The sequence below is a fragment of the Hyaena hyaena genome, unplaced genomic scaffold (assembly GCF_003009895.1).
Source record: "Hyaena hyaena isolate Hyena2069 unplaced genomic scaffold, ASM300989v1 scaffold_82, whole genome shotgun sequence".
In the NCBI taxonomy this organism is placed as follows: Eukaryota; Metazoa; Chordata; class Mammalia; order Carnivora; family Hyaenidae; genus Hyaena; species Hyaena hyaena.
This window is the reverse complement of record NW_024080713.1, coordinates 2,612,666-2,635,088: the sequence shown is the minus strand read 5'-3', so window position 1 is coordinate 2,635,088 and position 22,423 is coordinate 2,612,666. Positions and strand designations below refer to the sequence as shown.

The 22,423-nt window shown below is 45.0% G+C and overlaps 2 protein-coding genes across 3 annotated transcripts in view; one reads left to right on the top strand and one right to left on the bottom strand.

Moving 5' to 3' along the window:
* BRAF (B-Raf proto-oncogene, serine/threonine kinase) overlaps positions 1-4,870 on the top strand; it is a 160,645-nt gene extending 155,775 nt beyond the window's left edge. Inside the window, exon 19 of the mRNA XM_039233982.1 lies at positions 585-4,870. Within this exon, the coding sequence (XP_039089913.1) occupies positions 585-610 (26 nt within the window). The 3' untranslated portion in view covers positions 611-4,870. The remainder of the gene's footprint in view (positions 1-584) is intronic.
* Positions 4,871-10,249: 5,379 nt separating this feature from the next.
* Positions 10,250-18,515, bottom strand: NDUFB2 (NADH:ubiquinone oxidoreductase subunit B2). Of its 2 annotated transcripts, none has more exons than XM_039233975.1 (4): positions 18,362-18,515; positions 13,384-13,528; positions 12,134-12,234; positions 10,250-10,331 (listed from the first exon to the last, which is right to left on the bottom strand). In XM_039233975.1, exons 1-3 carry the CDS (start codon positions 18,457-18,459, stop codon positions 12,160-12,162), a joined length of 318 nt encoding a protein of 105 aa, XP_039089906.1. In that variant the 5' UTR covers positions 18,460-18,515; the 3' UTR covers positions 10,250-10,331; positions 12,134-12,159. The 2 variants fall into 2 exon arrangements, with proteins under 2 accessions (XP_039089906.1, XP_039089907.1); XM_039233976.1 differs by lacking the exon at positions 18,362-18,515 and adding an exon at positions 18,015-18,107.
* Between the last annotated feature and the right edge of the window lie 3,908 nt (positions 18,516-22,423).

The following is a 22,423-nucleotide window of genomic DNA, read 5'->3' as shown; positions in this document are numbered from 1 at the left end:
AGGGAACAGATGATCACAGATGAAGCTGTGCCCAGAAGCCAGGCTCAGGGTGTTCTTGAGAGATTTTTATAGAGCCCTTAAAAAAATAAAAATAAAATTTTAACATTTCTGTTCCCTTTTTTCCATCAAATAGTTTTTTCTCTAGTTTACAAATGACATGGTAAAGGGGTTTCCTCTTATTTTTTTGATGCTTAGACTGCAGATAGACTTGTTGAGCTCCTAAGAAGATGCAAGGAAGAACTCCTTGTTTGTGCAAAGCACTTTATGAATAATGTTGTACAGATAGTGTGTGGCTGCTTCATTGACTATCTTGTAAGGTTGTAGTTACTGTCTTTTCTGTAAAGTGGCTGCGGTGCCTTCTATAGTGTATTTTATTTTGGGTAAGGAGAAGTGAAGCCTTCTGAAAAACCTGAGAGCAAACATAAAAGATTGTTTCAAAGTATGTAGTATTCCTGATGGACTTTTTTGTCATCAAACTAGAGTGTAGAGTCTAGACTTTTGCCACTGAAATAACAATGACCAAAAAGTAATTTACAAAAGGGATTTGTGAATAGAAAATCCAATGTGATCATTCATATTTATAGGCACCTTAAAGGAAGATTCTGCCTAGCTGTCAAATTCTGGTTCCTGAACATCCAGTCCCTCCCGGATTGCACTTAGATCTCGTAGGATGTACCGGGGCACCCTAGAAAATAAAACGCCGTATGAAGCTTATATGTTACGTTGGTGTTGGTGTTGGAAGAGAAAGAGCATATTGTATAGTTACAAAGAGGTGATCAAGACTTCAGCACTGTCAACCAGAAACTGTAAATATTCCCTCGATTCTCCTCTGGTGCAGTCCCCACGCTCCTCGCACCTGATTGTTCTCTTTCGGTCACTGGGCAGTGCCGGGGCTGCCACACCCCCTCCCCACACACACCCCCTGCCCGGCCCTGCCTGCCCTCCTGTGCACTCGCTCCCCGGCCTGGTGTGGCCGCCGTCTAGCTTTAGTTTGAAGCACATTGCAGGGTTCAGGTGACCTCTTCAAAAAACTACCTCCTCAGGATGAGGTAATGAATGGTTATTTATTTTGAGATATGAGAAGTCAGGAGCTCTAGAACATGAAGATGATTTAAGATTTTAACTTTTAGGTGTACTTGTATTCGAGCACTCTCATTTTGTCCTAAAGGGCATTATGCGTTTCAGCAGTAATACTGAAAACGTAGCCCAGAGTTTCTGAACGTTGTTGCAGGTGGTGCCAGAATCCGTTTAGGGGTGCGCTTCTGAACCTTAACCTTAAGTCAGTTGCATGAAATTAAATAGTTACAGTAATAGTTCACTAACAGGGAGACACTTTTCATTTCCAGTAGGCTTGGCAAGATGGCACATCTGCATAATGAGTTAGCCGCAGCTTCATCACATGCACAGGCCCATCTGTAGAAAGACCGCCCGGCGAAGAGGGTGGGATGATGCCCCTGATACTCTTTTTGTCTGAGTTGGCATCGTTAGCGCTAGAATATCAGCACCTTGGGACTAGCAGATTCCAACCGTTAGGCTATAAAAAAAAAAAAAAAAGTAACCAGATATAGAAAGTTTGCTGTATGAACAGCAGAGAGCTTAGAGATCATACACTGAAAATGGTGTAGGTGAGGCTCTAGAAAAATACCTTGACAATTTGCCAAATGATCTTTACTGTGCCTTCACGATGCAATAAAAAGCTAAAATTTTAGCAGAAATCAGTGATATGTGAAGAGAGCAGCCACTCTGGTCTAACTCAGCTATGTTAATATTTTATAGAGCGCAACGTAGACTGCAAAGATCAGTGCACTCACGGGTTTATAGCCGAAATCACATTTAAAAAATGAGAAAACACAGGTAAATTTTCAGTGAACAAAATTATTTTTTTAAAGCACGTATTCCCTAGTAGAGTCAGATATATTTATCACATAGAGCAAGTAGGTTGCAAATTATAGTTCAGTGACATTTCTAGAGAAACTTTTTGTACTCCAATAGGTTCTTCAAAGCATGGAACTTTTATATAACAGAAACGTTTGACAGACATTTTAAGGAGTTGCTGTCGTTTGCGGTTGGAAATACTGTATGCTGGGCAGCAGCCCCTTCTCCAGAGCGAGAAGGAAGAAGCTAATAACATAGAGGATGGAATCTGATTTTATCACTTTCCAGATCACTGCCAACCTAAACAGTGATTTTTCAGAGTTTAAAATGTAAACTGGCCTCCCAGGACTTCTTTGCAAATTAAGTGGGGCTGTCCTGCTAATGCTGTTCGGGGTGCCATGGCGGGGGGGGCCTTTAAGCAGGGGCATGGGGGCAGTTAGGGACGCGGCCAGTGGGTGTGAATGGGATGTGCTCAATGGTGCACATTTTCTGTCTTGTTTCATTCCCTGCCACCCCCAGCAAGGGCCCTGGACCGTCTCCAGTGGGCTCTCTGGCTGGTGTACTAAGTTGTGTTGCTGATGCCCGCGGGTTGTTGAGCCCCGAGGAGGCGGTATCTCTGCCCGGGCTGTATATTGGCCAGAGGAGAGGGAGGTGGCCAGTGTGCTGCTAGCTGGTAAGACAGAATGCTGGTGAGCCTTTTGTCCAGTCAGCACACTAGACAGCAAGCTTTGTTTGGTTGTTTTCCGGTAACTTATTTTCACTCCTGTTCGGGCAGACATTGAAATTGAAACTGAGTCCTAAATTTTGCCAGTGGCAGAAAGGGTAATTAACGGTTTCTATCAGGATTTTTAAGGTAGAGGAGGACAGAAACATGAAGTCCTGCCATCTTAAAGCAACAGTGCTTTATTTTAACATGCGTAAGGATCGTTCGTCCCCACCTGAAAAGAGTGATTAGGTAGATCTTTTATTTCAACATCCACAACTTCAGCTGTTAATTTCTTAATCCTTTTTTATTTACATTTTTTATCCTTTGACCCCTTCTACCCAACTGTTTAGTTTTATTAATTACTAAATTAGTTTTATTAAGATGTTTAATTTTATTAAAATGTATAACTTTATTTAAGAGAATTCAGTTCTGACTAATTGTAGTGCATGAGGACACAGCCAGCATGTCTGGCGTGTATGTCTGTGCGTGTGTATGTATGTGTGTGTGATGCGTTTGTGTCTTAGGACTCTATAGGTCGAAGTACTCTTGGAAAGCAGCTGAAATGTTTGTTCGTGTTAGTGCCCGAAACAAGCTGTGGGCGAGCACCTGCCGTGCCCGCAGGCCGAGCACACCGCCCAGCGCTGCGGGCAGCTGGCCGTGGTCACCGTGTGGGGGGACCAGGCGGCAAAGTCGCGGCAGAGACGCGGCAGAGGAGGGCTTCTGCTTACAGGGGTGGAGACGGGGTTACAAGTTACTTCAGTATCAGTTTTGTGTTGAAAGTGATTCTGCGTTGCATCTGTGCGTTAAGCCTTTTTTAACCCACGCGTGGTTTGGTGGAAGAAACTTGAGACTAGCGTAAGCAGCAGAACTCGCGGAGTCGGCGCACACGTAGGGAACGTGGACCAAATGGGAGGTGGGAGGGTGTGGGAGTAAGTGTGGGGCTGGGGAAAAGTTGATGTGACGGTGGGAAATAAACTATAATTACCTGAAATAAAATGTAAGAGTGCAATAAGTGCTTTTTATTCTAAACTGTGAACAGTTTTTTAAAAGAAATCATTCCTTCCTCATACATTTGTGTATGTTCCATATCTGATGACAACCAGCTGTGGAAACATAATGCCTTTTTAGTCCTGTTAATTACCAACATAAGTGGCTGACCTTTATGTCTTATTTATCTTCATGTTCTAATAGTTTACATACAGGAGTGTGTGTGCGTGTGTGCATGTGTGTGTGTGTGTGTGTGTGTGTGCGCGCGCGCGCCATATTCCCCTCCTCCGTTTGGAAGTGCATTCATTGGGTCCTCTGTTCTTCCTTTGGCCGTGCCACACATTATGTTCTTGATTTGGCCTTCCTGATGCGGCCTGATTTGAAGGACTATCACAGTGCTCTATTTTTGTGGTGTTCTCTCATGTTAGTTGCACACTCTGACGCTTTCCTCGCTCAGTAGTGGCTTTCTTAGGAGCGTACAGCTGACGAGGGGACTGAATTTCACCATTCCTCGACATACGTCCCTTTGAATTCTAGTTCAGTACTTAGGATTACTCTTTGGTTTAAACCAAGAAAAAGGAAATCACCCCCCTTTTCATTTACTTCTTGGTTTGAGGACAGTTCTTCTAGAAAGGGAGAGGAGAGGGAAGTCCTTCGCGTTTTAACTGCAGTGAATTAACGGCTCCTGGTTTAGCAGTCCGAACCTTACGGCCATTCACATTCACATTCCTCTCTCTCTTACAGCCAAAGGTTGGTTTGGCTTTAGTTCGCTTCGGTTCCACTCAAGCATTGAAAAGGTTCTCATGGAATCTGGGGTGTGCCCAGTGAAAAAAATGGGGACTTTTAAATTGTCCACAGACCTCTTTATACCTGCTTTGCAAAAATTACAATGGAGTAACTATTTTTAAAGCTTATTTTTCAATTCATAAAAAAGACATTTATTTTCAGTCAAATGGATAATGTCTCCCCCTTGTCCCTCAATCCTCAATGTTTGCTTGAATCTTTTTTCCTCTTTTTTTTTTTAATCTTCCCTGTACCCACTCCTCAATACTTTGGTTCTTTCCTGCTCAGGTCCCTTCATTTGTACTTGGGAGTTTTTCTCATGTAAATTTGTACAATGGAAAATATTGTTCAGTTTCGATAGAAAGCATGGAGAATTAAAAAGATAGCTGAAATTCAGATTGAAGAGATTTATTTCTGTGTAAAGTTATTTAAAAACTCTGTATTATATAAAAGGCAAAAAGTTCTATGTACTTGATGTGAATATGCGAATACTGCTATAATAAAGATTGACTGCATGGAGATGTCTTTATCAAGATTCTTTTTCTAGCAACATCCCATTCAATAACGTAAGTAGTCGGGGTTTTGACAGTACTTCCAGGTGACGCGGAGACCGGGAGCTGTGCATTTTGTTTCATACACTGTCAATCACTACTTGGTGGTAGAAGTTACTTGTATGAAAAATATCATTAAAGTGGTTGAGATGAATGCCTGGTACATTGTACCAACTGCACTATGGTGGTGGGGAAAGCCTTTTGTCCGGTGGTGGTGGTGGTGGTGGTGATCGTGGTGATACTCAAGTATGTTTCAGGGCTGTGGGCAGACTGCTGCCCTCCAGTGGCTCAGTTGAAGTGCATGCAGTAACTGAGTCATTGAAGGAATCAGTCCGGAGAAGTTCCCCTTGAATCGTATCTTCCCAATTTTTTGACACAACTTCCAACACATTTTATGTAGGAACACAGAAAGTACTCGTAGACATGTATTCGAAACTATGTGCTTATGATTTTTTACTTTGCTTTTTTTTTTTTAAATGCTAGTTACCCCAGAGTTCATTTTGTGTATAATTTCATGACCTGAAGTCAGAATGGCTCCTAGAATAACCTCGAGCTATGTCAGATAACTGGGCAGTTTCCACAAGTCAACCATTTTAAAACCTCACCTGGAAACCCTCTGTCTGAGAACAGTATGAAGGAACAGAAGCTTCAGGATGGCACATAATTTGAGGAACTGGTTTCTGTTTTTCATGCCCCTCCAACTAACCATAAAATTCTGTGGACACCAGTATTTTCTCTGAATTTAGCTTTCTCATATTAAAAAAAAAAAAAACTAATTCTGTAATACAGACTTTAGAAACTTTTTTTTTTAGAAACTCATTTTTTAATTCCTTTCCTTTTTTTTTTTTATTTATTTCTAGGAGAGAGAGAGAGAGACAGCGTGAGCAGGGGAGGGTCAGAGAGAGAGGGAGTCACAGACTGAAACAGGCTCCAGGCTCTGAGCTGGCAGTCAGCACAGAGCCCGATGCGGGGCTCGAACCCACGAACCGCGAGATCATGACCTAAGCGAAAGTCAGACGCTTAACCGACTAAGCCACCCAGGCGCCCCTAGAAACTCATTTTTAAATAACCTTCATACATGATTACAATAAAGTGATTGGGGCCTTATGTTTTAAGGATGTATTACTTACATCTTTACCTTACATCTACAAGGTTTCCTGAAAATTTAGTCTAGAACATGAACACTTTCATTAGTGTGACAAAATTCTATAAAGCACTCTGCGACACTAGTTTTGAAATTTTATCAGGAGCTGTGATAATTGGACCTGCTGTCTGGAGTATGTACTACACCTAGGCTCATAAAATGCTAGTGCAGATGGAGTTCTTAAAGATATTCTGGTCCAGGAGCGCCTGGGTGGTTCAGTCAGTTGAGTGTCCGACTCTTGGTTTTGACTCAGGTCATGATCTCAGTTCATGAGTTCAAGCCCAGCATTGGGCTCTGTGCTGACAGTGCGGAGCCTGCTTGGGATTCTCTCTCTCCTTCTCTCTGCCCACTCTTTTATTTCAAAATAAACTTAAAAAAAAAAAAAAAAAAAGATATTCTAGTTCAGTTCCCTTCATTGTCAGATACTCCAGAGGAATCTGCAAGGATGACATAACCAAGACTCCGGACTTGTTTTCAACATGAGCAGTATGTGCCATTTTCTATGCGTATGTATGTACCATTTTGTTATGGTTGTAATGGCTGTAACAAAATTTGGACGGAAATGGGTGTTTGCTCCATTGACAGTTTGTAGCTAGAAGTGGATGTTGTGCCTGACATTCTCCACTTGCCCTGCTGTCATTGCCAGTGGGCAAGCCACTGCTCAGGTGAGTGACAAGAGGCAGAGGCCTAGCTACCGGGACACGCACTTCCTGTTTCCTCCACAATACACTGTGGTCCCACTGACGCCCTCTAGGAGGCGGTGGCGGTGCCACGGTCGACCTCTTCCAGAAAAGTTTTAGGGGCACGCAGAACCAAGAGGACTTCTGTACCTTCGTATAACGTGCGTACAACCAGGGATCCTTACGTTGTACCTCCCTTGTGGGGTTTGTGCTCTGGGTTCCCAACGTTGTAGGAAACGTTATAAATTTGTGTTAAAATATGACGATTGATCTCTGTTGCCATCAGTCATTTCTTCACCTGCCTTACCTTTTGTGAAGGTACATCTTTTCCCTCCAGCTAGCAGACCAATCCCTAAAACTTACTTGGAGCATACTTTTTGCTACTTGTCAGCACAGGAGGGACATCCTAAAGTGTTTGACAGCAGGGTGGCCCTGCATCTGCTGAGATGTTTTCACATGATGAATCTGAGGCTTTTCTATAGAAACTGGACTGGGATTCAAGGGTCTCTGTAAACTAAGCTCAGGGGCGCCTGGTGGCTCAGTCGGTTAAGCGTCCGACTTCAGCTCAGGTCACGTTCTCACGGTTCGTGGGTTGGAGCCCCGCATCAGGTTCTGTGCTAACAGCTCTGAGCCTGGAGCCTGTTTCAGATTCTGTCTCCCTCTCTCTCTGCCCCTCCCCCGCTCATGTTCTGTCTCTGTCTCAAACTATAAAAAAAAAAAACAAAACAAAACAAAAGCTTAGCTCAGACCGAATGGTCTAGAAATAACAGTTGCTTACATTTAGAGATGATTTCCTTCACAGCAGATGTGGTTCTAGTGGCTTTATGTGTTAATGCATTTAATCTAATCCCTCTTGCCAATGAGGTAGTTGAAGAAGAGATGAAATAAGTAATCTGCCCAAAGTCACATCAAATAAATGGTAAAGCAATGAGTCAGATCCAGCAAGGTTGACCCCAGAGTGAATTCATTAAGCACTGTGCCAGTTTTTCAGAGCCCCATTAGTGGGTGGTAGAATCCGTGTCAGTTAACCATTTTAGAATAAGTTAGTGTGTATCACAGGTAAGTACTGTGTCATAAAACTTCTTGGATTAGACACACACAAGCCTATATTCTAGGTCACAGTGTAAAACTATCTGTGAGTAGTCATGATCAAAAAGGTTTACATAATGCTGTACTGACTCTCAGATAATCCAACTTGGGCTAGAGCGAGCCGGCAAGCCAGGATATGAACCTCAACTCTAATTGTGTGAGCGTGGGCAAGTTACCTATCTGTAGCTCAATGTCCTCATCTATAATATGGAAAGGAAAATGCGGACCTAATACAGTTAACACAAAGTGTTTACCACAGTGCCTGGCCCGTAGTTAAGCCATAAGCTTTCTCTAACTACAACCGTCAGTCAGATGTACTGAACTCTCTTTGGTACCCTCTCCTACTTTATTTTCCCAGAAGCTGTATCGCTGACCCCTGAACATGGGTTTAAACTATGCTGCTATGCTGGTCCACTTACACAGGATTCTTCTCGATAAACGCAGTATAGTACTATACACGTATTTTCTGCATATTTTCCCCAGACTTACTGTAATATAGTATATAATACAGATAATGTGCCCAACGTGTTAACTGCCTGTTTGTTATCAGTAAGGCTTCCAGTCAGTAGTAGGCTATTACATTTTGGGGAAGCCAAAAGTTAAAGTTATACCCGGACTTTTGACTGCACGGGGGTGGCACCCCACCACCTGGGGGCTTCGAGTCAAATACGATAGGGTGGAGGCCTGTGACTTTGCAAGAAGGCCAGGACAACCTCCGCCATCAGCTCAAACCGGTTTCCCAGTCCAAATTGTGAAAAGGAGGATCATGTATGTGGATGCCACACTGGCTAAGGGTAGAAGACTACTGTTTGCTAACGTTACCTTTAATTCAGATCAAGCAACTCTGCTTTCTAAGGCAAAGAGCTAATGGGATTATCCTACCTGAGTTCAGGGTTACAGAGGAGTATAGATCAATAAAGCACTTTGTTGGATGGGGGGTGGGGGGTGCAGAGAGAACAAAAATTAGACCTAAAAAGTACAGAGAAGAGATGGCCTTTTAAAGATCTTACAGCTCTAACAGGGAGACCGCACACTCTCTCCCAGGTGAATGAACACAAAAGCAAGTGTCTAGCACGCTTACAACAGGCTCGTGACGGCTGTGGCTGGAGTGGGGAGGGGGACACTGTTGCTCTTGCTTCAACTTTGCTGCCCCCGTGTCCACTCTGGACAGCTGAGGACCAAGGATCACCTCTGCTCAGAGCATCAAACATAAAATCTAAACCATGACCCGTTAACCTCACCTAGTCCCCCGGCCTCCTCACCTACGGGAACCCCCTGGACTTCGTGCCCTTGAAACACGGTGACCTTCGTCCCACCCTAGGCCTTGTTCTTGCCGCTCCTTGTCCCTGGAGCGCTCTCCCCTTAGACCCTCACACAGATGGGTCCTCCTACATGTTCAAGTGCCTCCGACCCAAAACATCAGTGCCCACCCACCTGTGGCACGTCACCCAACAGTATTTCCCTCAGAGCACCCCGTAAATCTCATGCACCCAACGTGTGTCCGTCTTCCCTTCCTAAAGTCTTACGTTCCTTAAGAACTGAATCATCTTGGGGCGTCTGGGTGGAACAGTCAGTTAAGCATCTGGCTCTTGTTTTCGGTTCAGGTCATGATCTCGTGGTTTCGTGAGTTCAAGCCCGTGCTGGCAGCGCGGACTCTGCTTGGGATTCTGTTTCCCTCTCTCTCTGCCCCTCCCCTACTCATGCTGTCTCTCTCTAAATAAACTTAAAGAACATTTTTAAAAACCTGAATCATCTCATCAGTCTTGCTTAGCAATGTATTCCCAACACTTCAGTGGTGAAAAACCTAAATTAAAAATATGACTAGTTATGCTTCTAGGCAAATCCTTAAGCCACTCTATAACCGTAGATTTTTATCTGTGGATAGAAGGAAATTCTGTCCTATCACAACTGTGATGCTACAGAAAGTTGAAAAGTACTCTGAAACACATTTTAGAAAAAGCGGAATATCCTATTTCACCAGTATCTCCCATTCCTCCAGCCGTAAGAATTCTCCGGTCCGCCACAAACAGCCGCTCAACACCGCCCAGCCCACAGGTGATATATGTACACAAGAAACGGACTACACGAAGCTCTAACCTCTGTATGTCAGGCAAGAAAACTCCAGCAGCAGAGAAATGGCAAGTTTTCACATCAACTGTCAACATACATATTACACAACATTCCCTAGGAGGAGGGCGCTGCAGTTAGATGCAGGGTCGGGCCTGATGTCACTGCTCGTCAATATGTGACCCTCAAGCAAAGTTACGTCATCTCCTTGAACCTGAATTTCCTCACTGAGAAGTGGAGCTAACGTCTGTCTACACCACGGGGTACCCCAGCGGATCCAGTGAAAGGGCCTGTAACCAGTCAGGAGCACAGGAAATAATCCATGACGGGTGGGTGTCGTTATCAGAAACATCCATAACTCGGCTCCTCTCTGTTGAGCAAAGCACTTTAATGTACAACTTTCACATACGATATGAAGTCCGCAACTGCTTGAGACTTTCACCTGGCTCCTGCAGGGAAACGAGAGTAGAAAGCTTTCAATACTTTTATTTTCAATAATTCAAATCCATAACTTCTGTTCATTCAATTATTCAGGCATTCACTGAGCACCAATCACGCGAGTAGTCTTCTACAGAAGCAAATCACCTTACTTTCTCATAGGGTTTATAGTCTTATCTTTAAAATAAAATGTTAGTGACCGTGTGTGAGAATCCTGGGAAATGTGTAAGAGGAGTTTTGTGCTGGCAGTCACGTTACCGAAGGGAGGCAGGGTCCTGGAAACAGGGACCCCTGCGTTACCCACTGTAAATCCAGAGACACAAAACAAGCTATAAGATAGTTTAACCACCTGCCCTTAGGGGGCATTTTTTTCCTTTCCCCCTCCTCCCTCCATACCCTAAAATTGCTGTAATTTTCACGTCAATAGTTGGGGTTCTTTTTCTTAAAAAAATTTTTTTTAATGTTTACTTTTGAGAAAGAGAAACAGAGTGTAAGCAGGGGAGGGACAGAGAGAGAGGGAGACACAGAATCCAAAGCAGGCTTCAGGCTCTGAACTGTCATCACAGAGCCAGACGCAGGGCTCAAACTCACAGACTGTGAGATCATGACCTGAGCCAAAGTCAGCCGCTCAACCAACTGAGCCACCCAGGTGCCCTTCAAGAGGCTACTTCTAATTAAAATTATAACAGCAATACTAATAACATGATGTAACAAGAACACTTTTTCATTTAATGCTTCCTAGCCTTTAAAATAATTCCTGAAAATAAATAAAACAATTTCCAAGGCATTTTGCATGGTGGCAATTATTAACGCAATGATTGATGTAAAAAACTTGTCACGTGAGAATGTCTTAACCCTTGAAGGTTCTACTAGAACCTTTCAAAAGAAGAAAACCTCTGGGGCGCCTGGGTGGCTTAGTCGGTTAAGCGTCCGACTTTCGCTTAGGTCATGATCTCGCGGTTCGTGGGTTTGAGCCCCGCGTTGGGCTCTGTGCTGACTGCCAGCTCAGAGCCTGGAGCCTGTTTCAGTCTATGACTCCCTCTCTCTCTGACCCTCCCCTGCTCACGCTGTCTCTCTCTCTCTCTCCTAGAAATAAATAAAAACATTAAAAAAAAAAAAAAAGAAGAAAACCTCTGATTGCTAATTTGGAAAAATGGAAGGACCATAACCTACTACTGTTTAGGATTAATCTCCACACAATTCCATATAACACCACTTCCCATAAGCTGGAACTTTCTATATTTAAACACTCAGAGTAGAACATGGTATTTTTGCAACTACACACATAACTGTGAGCTCCGTATCTGTCTTATCCACTCTATAATCTCCCTGCAGAGTTGATACTTTAAAAAGTCTCTCATCAATAAATAAATAGGGGCACCTGCGTGGCTCAGTCAAGCGTCCAACTCTTGATTTCGGCTCAGGTCATGATTTCATGGTCATGAGATTGAGCCCTACGATGGGCTCCGTGCTCCTGCGTGGGATTCACTCCCTGTCTCTGTCTCTCCTGTGCTCATGCATGCACACTCTCTCTCAAAATAAACAAACAAAAAAAAAAGATGGATAAATGGGACCCTAAATTGTAACATAACTCAGGAAAAGAGAATTTTTTAAAACAAACAGTGAAAAGTGAGAAGGAAGAGGAGACCACAAATGAGGGGTGGAAGCAAGACAGCAGAAAGGAAAACACTAAAGGCAGAAGTCAGGCACAATACAGTTCATTGTCCTTCATGCTTTTAGGAAGACCCTCATAAAGTCCAATCATCTGTGTCGACACAAGGCCAACAAGTTTACAAAGGAATCCGGGGCATACCCGCTCAGAAGGAGTTCCATCGACACTCAGTCTTCGTCGTCAGGGAGGATACCTAGTTCTTCGTCCGTCCACTGGGAAGGATCAGGATATGGAAAGTGACCCTGGGGACAACCATTAAAAACAAGTGAAGAACGTACATATAGTCCATACAGTGAATTAAATTCAAAAGAAAAAATATACAAAGCTATCCACAGCCCCTGACCTGCCACGGGAACAAATTCTACTACTTTAACTACTGGAGGGCCCCACTGTTCTTCAGTCTGTTCACTCTGAGCTGTGGCCTGAACTTCAGAGGCTGCCCACGCTGGAGCCACCGGCCCGAGCCGGCATTTGAGTACCCATCAGTGACCGAGGGTAGGGAGACGCACCCCACAGCTCGACAGTGCGCTGAAGCCCTGGTAAAACAGAACGTCTCAAGGTGTCCTGTCGTTCCTGCAGGGAGACCTGGAAGCCTCAGGTGGGCTCATTCATCTTCTGTCCCGATCCAGGGGGCATCCGGTGGCATCGTCGTCTCAGGCCACGCAGCCACACACGCTCCTGACAGCTGACCTACGCGAGCTAGGAACGTCCGCATGCTGCCGATTCACAGACACTAAGCAGCTCCCTACGGGGTGGCAAGGGCCCAGAGTTCTAAGGGAAATGGGACCTAAATCAACCTGATGCATCAGAGACTTGTATACTGAAGACCGTTTTCCTCTCTAGATCAACAAGCACAGACTTCAATGGCTTAAAGGCTTAATTTCCTAGAGAACAGTCCGTGCAAAGGTGATAAAAGCTCAGCTGAAGCAATAACATATTAGAAAGTTACCAGCAGCTAACTTCTCTCCTCAAGACAAATTAGCCCACATCTCTCCCTCCCCAGTCTGGCTGTCCTGGGCCCCTGCACAGACTGGATGACATTCAGCATTTAAAGAAATCAAAGTGTAAAATGTAACCCACCAAGGAACCCCTGGTTCAGAAGGTAAAAGAATTCGTTTCTAGTCTTCCTTCCAAGCATGGCAACCTAACAGAAACCGTAAGAGATGGAGCACCAACACATATACCTTTGGGTGGAAAAGGCCAGAGATCATGTATTTCATTTAGTAACAGGATTCCTGCATGTGCCCACGGACAATGTGGTAAAGGGATATATCCAGAGAGCAAAACGGTCTACAGACAGGAAATTAAACAGCTAAACTACTGATATATTAGCAATAATCTAAGTAATTACAGTATTCTATCAATATATTAGATTCTTCTCCTGCACTTACCAGCACAGCATCCGAGTCATGCCAGAAACGCCAGAGAATCCAGAACCACATGGTCCCGCTGAAGAACTCGGCCTGGGCCACCTGGGACTTGGTCAGCTGGGGAAACTCCCTATACCGGGGCTCGATGTGCACCCCGCCACCGGCACTGCGACGCAAAACAAAATGTTACGCTGCTTGGTACCTCTTCAAAGTATGAAGTCATCCAAAATTTTAAAGTAAAATCTAGAAACTAAATCTAACATTTTTTAAGTTTTATTAATTATTTAATATTTATTTTTTAAGGAGAGAGAAAGAGAGAGAGTGTGTGAGCGGGGGAAGGGCAGAGTGAAAAGGAGACAGAGAATCCAAACAAAGCAGGCTCCAGGATCTGAGGCATCAGCACAGAGCCCAATGCAGGGCTCAAACTCACGAGCCGCAAGATCAGGACCTGAGCAGAAGTTGGACTCCAAAATGACTGAGCCCCCCAGGCGCCCCTATTTTATTTTTGAGAGAGAGAGAGCGCGCACACTCGTGTGCACACATAAGCAGGAGCGGGCAGAGAGAGGAGACACAGAATCCGGAGCAGGCTCCAGGCTCCGAGCTGCCAGCACAGAGCCCGACACGGAGCCTGAACCCACGAACCGTGAGATCATGACCTGAGCCAAAGTCAGACGCTTAACCGACTGAGCCAGCCAGGCGCCCCTACATCTAACATTTCTCATCTCCTCCATGAAATACAGGATGGCAGAGCTCCACCATCTATCGAAACTCATTTCTCATAAGCTTCTTTTTAACCTTGTTTGGCAGCAAAAACTGCCTGCACCGATGAGAGATTATTTCCCTTTAGTGAATATTGTAATATGAATAGTGTAAAATATTCATGTATTTTACAGCAGAAATAAGAATGCATTGATAATGGGGTACTGGTCCCAAAGTTTTAGTTAAGGGATGTGAACCTGCAGTAGTACGTCACTTAGCTGATTCAGAAAAACGAATCAGCAGAGTAATTTTGTTCCGTTTAGCCATCTATTTCAAAGGCAAATTATGTCCTCTGCTCTGTTACAGTCTTTATTAAAAGGCCACTATATGGAAACGAAGACTCAGCAAATTCTTTTTTTGTTTTTAAGTTTGTTTTGTTTTTTTATTAAGTAATCTCAACCAAGGTGAGGCCGGAACTCACAACCCTGAGATCAAGAGTCACCTGCTCTCCTGAATGAGCCAGCCAAGCACACCAGCAAATCCTTTTTAACAAGCTAATACTTCTGAACAGAGCCAAGAGCCTCAAAACAGTAAGTCTCGACAACTTGTTCTGGTTTTTGTTTTCATTTCGATATTGACAAATTGTGGGACACAACCCCTAAGGGCTGCAGTCATTGTATTCAGATTATGATTATTATAGGTGAAATCTAGCTTGTAATATAATTTGTACTGAAGGGTGTTATTGTCAAGATCTATTTAGCAGCTATACATACTCCATGATACAGAAATTCAAAGAGAATTTCTATGTAAAATGTGCAGTATTCACAAATTTCGTTTCAGGTAAGTCTCAGCCTGTGAAACCGTGTTCTCTTTCGTGCAGCACAGAAATGAGTAAGTGTGCCAAAACTGCACTAACGTTTCTTCAAAATGTGCTGGAGATGCGTAAACATCAATAGACCTATGGTTCCTGATATATATCACCCACTACCCTTATTACCTCTCTCAGTCTTTTTCTTTTTTTTTTCTTTTTTACATTTTTTAGTGTTTATTTTTTTGAAGGGGGGAGGGAGGGGCAGAGAGAGATGGAGGGAGACACAGAATTTGAAGCAGGCTCCAGCCTCTAAGCTGTCAGCAAAAAGCCAAACGCGGGGCTCGAACTAACAAGCCCTGAGATCATGACCTGAGCTGAAGTTGGAGGCTTAACCCACTGAGCCACCCAAGTGCCCCTATCCTCTCCCACTCTTAAAACGTTATTAGCAATTATGATTTACTGAGTGTTTTCCATGTGCTAAACACCAAACTAGGCATTTTATACACATTATCATTTATTTTCATAACCCTCTGAGACAGATCCTATGGTTATTAATGTTCACAAATGAAAACACTGGGGGATTATTTAGTGGCAAAGCCCAAGCTCTTAAATACTGCCTACAAACATTAATAATTTTCTCATTTTATGAATCAAAGACACAGTTCTTAATTAGAATTCCCATCAGCATGATACCACACTGAAGAGATAAAGTTTCACTTTATGTAAATATTTATCTGGCATATAACACATCTATTCGGAAGGCAGTCCATAAAATACTAATGCGTAGTAATAAAAGGTGATTCTTATTTTTGCATATGTATTTAGTTTAAGTTTTTATTAATGTTTTAAAGTTTATATTATTTACTTAGAAAGAAAACGAGAGCAGGAGCAGGGGAGGGGCAGAGGGAGGAAGAGACAGACTCCCAAGCAGGCTCCGTGCAGATAGTGTGGGTGGCAAACCCCCAAAACGTGAGATCATGACCTGAGCTGAAACTGAGGGTCTGATGCTTAAACGACTGACCAATCAGGCGCCCCTTAAGTTTTGGTTTAAATTCCGGTCAGTTAACAGACAGAGTAATTATTAGTTTCAAGGGTACGATATAGTGATTCAGCACTTCCATATATCACCCAGTGCCCATCACAGTGCCCTCAGTCCCCATCGCCTATGTCACCCATCCCCCACCCGCCTCCCCTCTGGTAACCATCAGTTCTCTAGAGGTAAGAGTCTGTTTCTTGGTTGCCCGTCTCTTTTCCCCTGCCTGTGCTCATCTGTTTTCTTAAATTCCACATACGAGTGAAATAATACGGTCGTTTTCTATGACTGACTGAATTCACTTAGCATCATACTCTGGATCCATCCACGTTGTTGCAAATGGCAAGATTTTGTTTTTTTATGGGATTTTTTTTTTAATAGTGACCCCATATTACTTTTAAAAGGCTCCATCAAGCATCATTGCTTTACAACCTGAAAAATATATCACACTGTTTCTGTAATGCCATCATATGCCAATTTTATTTAACACTATTTATTCAGGATCTCCCTAAGCGTATAAATACTTCATTTTACAAACAATCTATGGGGATGGGAATTCAATACACTGTAACAACAGGCTTCCTCTTTGATAGGTTTCAGATACAAAGACCCATCAGTTAAATTCATTAAAATAATATTTGAGAATTATAGTTCAAATCTACTACAGGAACTCTCCACATTTCATTATTGCTAGAGTGACCTGTTGTTTTAACTATGACTTGAAAGAAGTGGGTCGTTGGGGTGCCTGGCTGGCTCAGTTGGTAGAGCAGGTAGCTCTTGATCTCAAAAGTTGTGAATCTGAGTACCACACTGGGTGGAGAGATTATTTATTAAAAAAAAAAAAATAAGGGGCACATAGGTGGCTCAGGTCATGATCTTACAGTTCGTAGGTTCAAGTCCCACATTGGGCTCTGTGCTGATAGCTTGCTCAGAGCCTGGAGCCTGCTTCTGATTCTCTCTCTGCCTTTCCCCTGTTCACACTCAGTCTCTCCTTCAAAATAAATAAACATTTTTAAAAAAACCTTTTTTTAAAAAAGAAGGGTGCCTAAGTGGCTCAGTCGGTTAAGCATCCAACTCTTGATTTCAGCTCATGTCAATATCTCACAGTTAGTGAGATCAAGCCTCTCACTGGGTTCTGCACTTACAGTGCAGAGTAGGCTTGGGATTCTCCGAAGGAGGGAAGGAGGGAAGGAGGGAAGGAGGGAGGGGAGGGAGGGGAGGGAGGGAGGGGAGGGAGGGAGGGAGGAAGGAAGGAAGGAACGAACGAACGAACGAACGAACGAACGAACGAACGAACTTCCAAGGCCAAACAGCTAGACCGTGGCAGAGATGAAATTTGAATTGAGGCAGTTTGAGGCCACAATCCTGCTTTTAACCAATACCCTACCCTGCCTCTTGGAAAAATGTAGGTGACGATCTAAGGGGCCTGGTACATCACCTGTAAAAATCCAATGTTCTACTTTCCGTCCTGCTCTTACTGAATCTCTCTGCACTACCAATATATTTTTGGCAGATGTGCCCCCCTTGGCATCCCAGCCCTATGCTCGCCAATTGAATTTTGGGGCTACCTCACGGGTGACTCCTCTATTGCTCATCCTCTAAATTCTGGTGTAGCAAGAGTGAACCCTAATACAAACTATGGGATTCGGTGATAAGGTGTCAATCGACTCTACCAAATGGAACATTCTCGTGGGGAATGTTGATAATGGAGGAAGCTATGCATGAGTAGAACAGGGGCCTTATGGGAAATCTCTGTACCTCCCACTCAATTCTGCTGTGAACCTAAAACAGTTCTAAAAGATAACTTTTTAAAAATTCCTATATTGCCCAAGCATCCACTTTTGGCTCTCTTCTCACCCTTCAGCCCTCTCCCTGGGTGATCGCCTCCACAACCTTGGAGAATTCATCCTCCACCCTGAAGCCAGAGTAACTACTGAGAATGGAATTAAAATCTGGTTGTGTGACATCTAATTAAAACCTCGCTGGGATCGCTATCGCCTCCGTTAGAAATCCTCCACCCAGGCACGCGGACATTCCCTCCCTACGCCCCAACATCTCCGGAGGCACCTCCGCCACTCCTTGCCTCGCACTGGACGCTTCAAAACACACCGTACAGGTTGTTTCCTCGGCCCGAACCCCTCGCCTCCCAACTCCTGCTCTCGCTTCCACATCAGCTCCAGCTTGTCTCCACGTTCAACTCAATTTCCCAAGGGCAGCCCCCCCCACCCCACCCCGGGGCAGGAACAGAGTCCTGGCGCCCACGGCCCCCCGGCTCTCCCTGGGCCCCGTGTCGAGGACCGGGACTCCAAGTCCCAGCATGCCTCGGGGCGGAGGTCGCTGGCAAGACCCGGTCCGCCCCAGGTGCCGCCGGGCACCTCACCTCAAGGTGAGGGCGTCCCAAAGACGGCCGCTTTCCGTTAGAAGCAGGCGGGGCCCCTCCCTCAGCCAACACTCACTGACGGACTCCACTGCCTCCAGCCGCCCCGGGGCCGCGGCCCCTGAACAAGTGGCTTCCAGCCCGAAGGAAAGGCGCCAACCGCGTCAGAGCCGACATGCCGGCCCGCGTCCCGACCGCCGCTCCCAGGCCGCACCGCCTCCTGCGTCACTTCCGCCCGGAGCCCCGCCCCGTGGCGTCATGGCGCCGCCCCGCCCGTCTCCCAGACGGTGGCGTTTGCCGGGATGGGGTGGAAGCGCCTCTTGGAGTGTCCGGGCTTCGGGCTCGGCTCTAGGAGCCCTCTTCGTGCGCGTGTGCCGAGAAGCCAGCACTGAGTCCGCCTGTGCTCTCTGACTGCTCATCTACACGCTGTTGTCCCAGCTCCATCCGCTCCTCCGCCTGCTCTTCCTGAGCTAACTGCCTTCTGGACCCTCCAAGGCTGCCAGACCCTTTCACAAGCAGAGACCTGCCCAAGGCTGGTCCTCTGTACTCTCCTCTCCTGCAGGAGGCTCACAATAGTTTTCTTCAAAGTCTTCATTATTCTTTTATTGTTCTGCACACTTGATTACCAACCAGCAGCCAGTGGTGCCCAAATACCAGTACATGGACTGGTGGCATCAGAATCACCTGAGGAGCCTGAGCCCAGGTACTCTTCAGTCTGGAGTAAGGCTAAGGAATCTGCATTTTTAGCGCGGCCTTCAGTTTATGCAGTGCTCTAATTCCCTGATCTTGAGCCAAGCCCTGGATTCTTGGCTTTTGTCTCCTAATACTGCCTTCTATTAAATCCTGGATGGACTCTTAATTTCTTCTGGACACCCACACCACCATCTCCCCCCAACCCTCCCAGAAATTCTTAGGGGCTTTACTTACGGGTTATGGTTTTCCTAAGAAGTTGCAAGTTTGATTAACTTTTTTTTTTAAGTTTACTTATTTGAGAGAGAGTGCGCTCACCTGCGAGCGGGGGAGGGGAAGAAAGGGAGAGACAGAATCCCAAGCAAGCTCCACATTGTCAGTGCAGAACCCAACTAGGGCTTGATCTCCCCAACCTGAGATCATGACTGGAGCCAAAGTGAAGCCTCAATTGCTTAACTGACTGAGCCACCCAGGCACCCCCACAAGTTTGACTTATAAACTTAGCCTGCCAGCCTCACACCTTAGAGATTTCTATCTGAAATGCATCGTTTGCTAAGCACTGAAGACTTAACTCTGAGTCACAAGCATGAAGAATAGGATACTTAGGGAGAGAAATTCAGACCTAAATTTAGGGATTTCAGTGCACTGAATATAACTGTCTTCCGTCCTGTGTCAAGATCTGGGTCTCCATGTGCCCTGTAATGGGAAACCTCTCTCCCTGGAGTTATACTCATACAGCTTATGATTACTGAGCTGCCCTGTGGCCTTCTGAACAGCCTGTTAATTTAACCTCTGGCCCTGTAGAACTCTCTCCCCTGTTACCTGCCCTCCTAACTTATAAGTTAGTATAAAGAGGAGAGAATCCACTATTTTCTGGATGAAAGTTGACTGTCCAGTTGATATACAGTAGCACGGCTTTCTCTAAGCTGCCATTCACCACTTACCCTTTCTAGTGACAGGTATCACTACTAAGATATGAAGTTCATGAACTGGGAAGACAGAGCTTTCCATCCTTCGTTGGGAGCTCACTGCCCAAACTACACAACTTCCCTTCCCTGATCCCAGCAGAGAATGAATTTGTGATTGCAAGGTCAAGGCGGGGGGGAGGAGGGGGGAGTGGAGGAACTCACAGCTTTAACAAAAAAGAGCCAAAGGATCTGGAGTTCAAACCTCAGCTCTGCCAGTTAATAGCTCTGTTAAAGTCAAGTCAGTTTACTTCCCTGAGCTTCAGAGGCCCCTTCTGAGTGGGAGTCACTTAAGAGAGTACCTAGCCCACAGTATGTACACAGGAAATGTTTATTCTGTTATTCTTTACTTTCCTCATAGCAAAAGCTATTCAGGGGAATTAAAATTCGTCCACCTTCCCATCTTTCTTGCTGAATTACAAAACAAGTTTTAACTTCAATGCTTGCTTGTAATATTAATTATAACAATGCTTGTAATAAAAATAGTTTTATATACCATTTGTAGCACCCTGAGCTTTAATGCCTTGCATTACAAATTCTGCTTTTACTATAAAATTGATGGTCCCAATCAGCAAAAGATTTTGACTATGTAGCAGTGATGCATATTTATTTTCCTGCTTTGATAACTCCAAAGGGGCTCCTGGGTGGCTCAGTTTGGTTAAGTGGCTGACTTCAGCACAGGGCATGATCTCGTGGCACCTGTGTTGCCCATTTTTCTTCTCTTCGAGACAGCCTGTGTTCATTTCCTGCTGCTGCTGTAATGACTCCTGAGGAACCGAGGCCCTCAGGCCAAAAGCCACGTGAATGAAACTGGCATCACACCCACCCCTGTGGAGCCTCAAGATGCCCACAGCCTGTGCAAAACCCTAAGCAGGGGGCCTGGCTAAGCTGCACCCAGATTTCGACGTGCAGACGCTGTGAGGTACTAAGTTTTGTTGCTTTTAAGCCACTAAGCGTGGGGTAGTTTGTACGCGATGATAGAAAACTAACGCATGCCACCAGTGGTTTGATTAAATCCGTCAGCTTTAGGGGCGCCTGGGTGGCTTAGTCGGTTAAGCGTCTGACTTTCACTTGGGTCATGATCTCACGGTTCGTGGGTTCAAGCCCCGTGTCGGGCTCTGTGCTGACTGCCAGCTCAGAGCCTGGAGCCTGTTTCAGTCTGTGACTCCCTCTCTCTCTGACCCTCCCCTGCTCACGCTGTCTCTCTCTCTCTCCTAGAAATAAATAAAAAAATGTTAAAAAAAAAAAAAAAACATTTAAAAAAAAAAAAATCCGTCAGCTTTAAGGCAAAGCTCAGTAGTGCTGATACAGGCTCAGGGCGGCACCTGCTCAGCACGTGGACCCTCTCTCACCTCACAGTGTAAGTGTACGTGCACTTGACACAGGGCTCTCGCTGGCTGGAGTGCCCATGAGGAAGCGGGAAGGCTTGACTCCCTACTATCTAGAGCAGCGGTCTCCAAAACAAGCAAGAGAATCCACTGTGATTTGTCAGAAAACACTATTTTTAATCAAAAGAAAAGAAAAAGGGAGAGGAGGGGGAGGGGAAGAGGGAGGGAGAAGAAAGAAAAGAAACTAAGCTTTACTACTATCAGCTCTACAGGCTGACCCTGGGACCCTCTTAGCCCATGTGGGCCAGCCAGTTTTAGGGAACTGACCGTGAGGGGGCCCAGGGCAGAAAGGCAGGCAGTGGCCACCTTAATTCACTGTTGGAGAGTGTCACTGGGTGCGACCGCAGATGTCAGGCCCTGGTCTACAGGGTGTACTAATTATATAACTTCTGTGTTAATATGAGCCAAAATTTTTTTTAATTTTTTGTCTTATTTATTTTTTGAAAGAGACAGTGCGAGCAGGAGAGGGAGAGAGAGAGAGAGAGACAGAATCCTAAGACAGGCTCCAGGCTCTGAGCTAGCTATCAGCAAAGAGCCTGACTCAGGGCTTGAACCCACGAACCACGATGAGATCATGACCTGAGCTGAAGTTGGACGCTCAACCGACTGAGCCACCCAGGCGCCCCAACGTGAGCCAAAATTAACCCAGACAAATGGAAAGGGGCCTGAACACGACTCAGAGACTGCAGTCTGAATGCTGATATGGGAGCACGGGGGAACTTTAAGAAAATGGCAGAGATGATTCTGTTCCTGTCCCACATTAATCATTTTACCTTGTCATAAAATTTAGCAGCTCATCAAAAAATATGAAAAATCAAGACAATAATTTGAAGTATAGCAAAATTTTCCCAGAGGATATACTGAGCATCCAGAGATCTGCTAGTGGTGGCAGAACCTGTATAAAACTTCAAAGTTATGTATGTGCAGGTACATATGCAAATAGATTCAACGTTCCACCAGGAGGGTTCCTACCCAAAGCCACATGGAAGCCATGGGTCTACAGGATTCTGGGACATTTTCTAACCTCAATATCAGCGCACTTGTCAGGGCCTACCTGCTCAGGAAATGTAGAGGTTGAGAAGAGAAGAGAGAAACGAG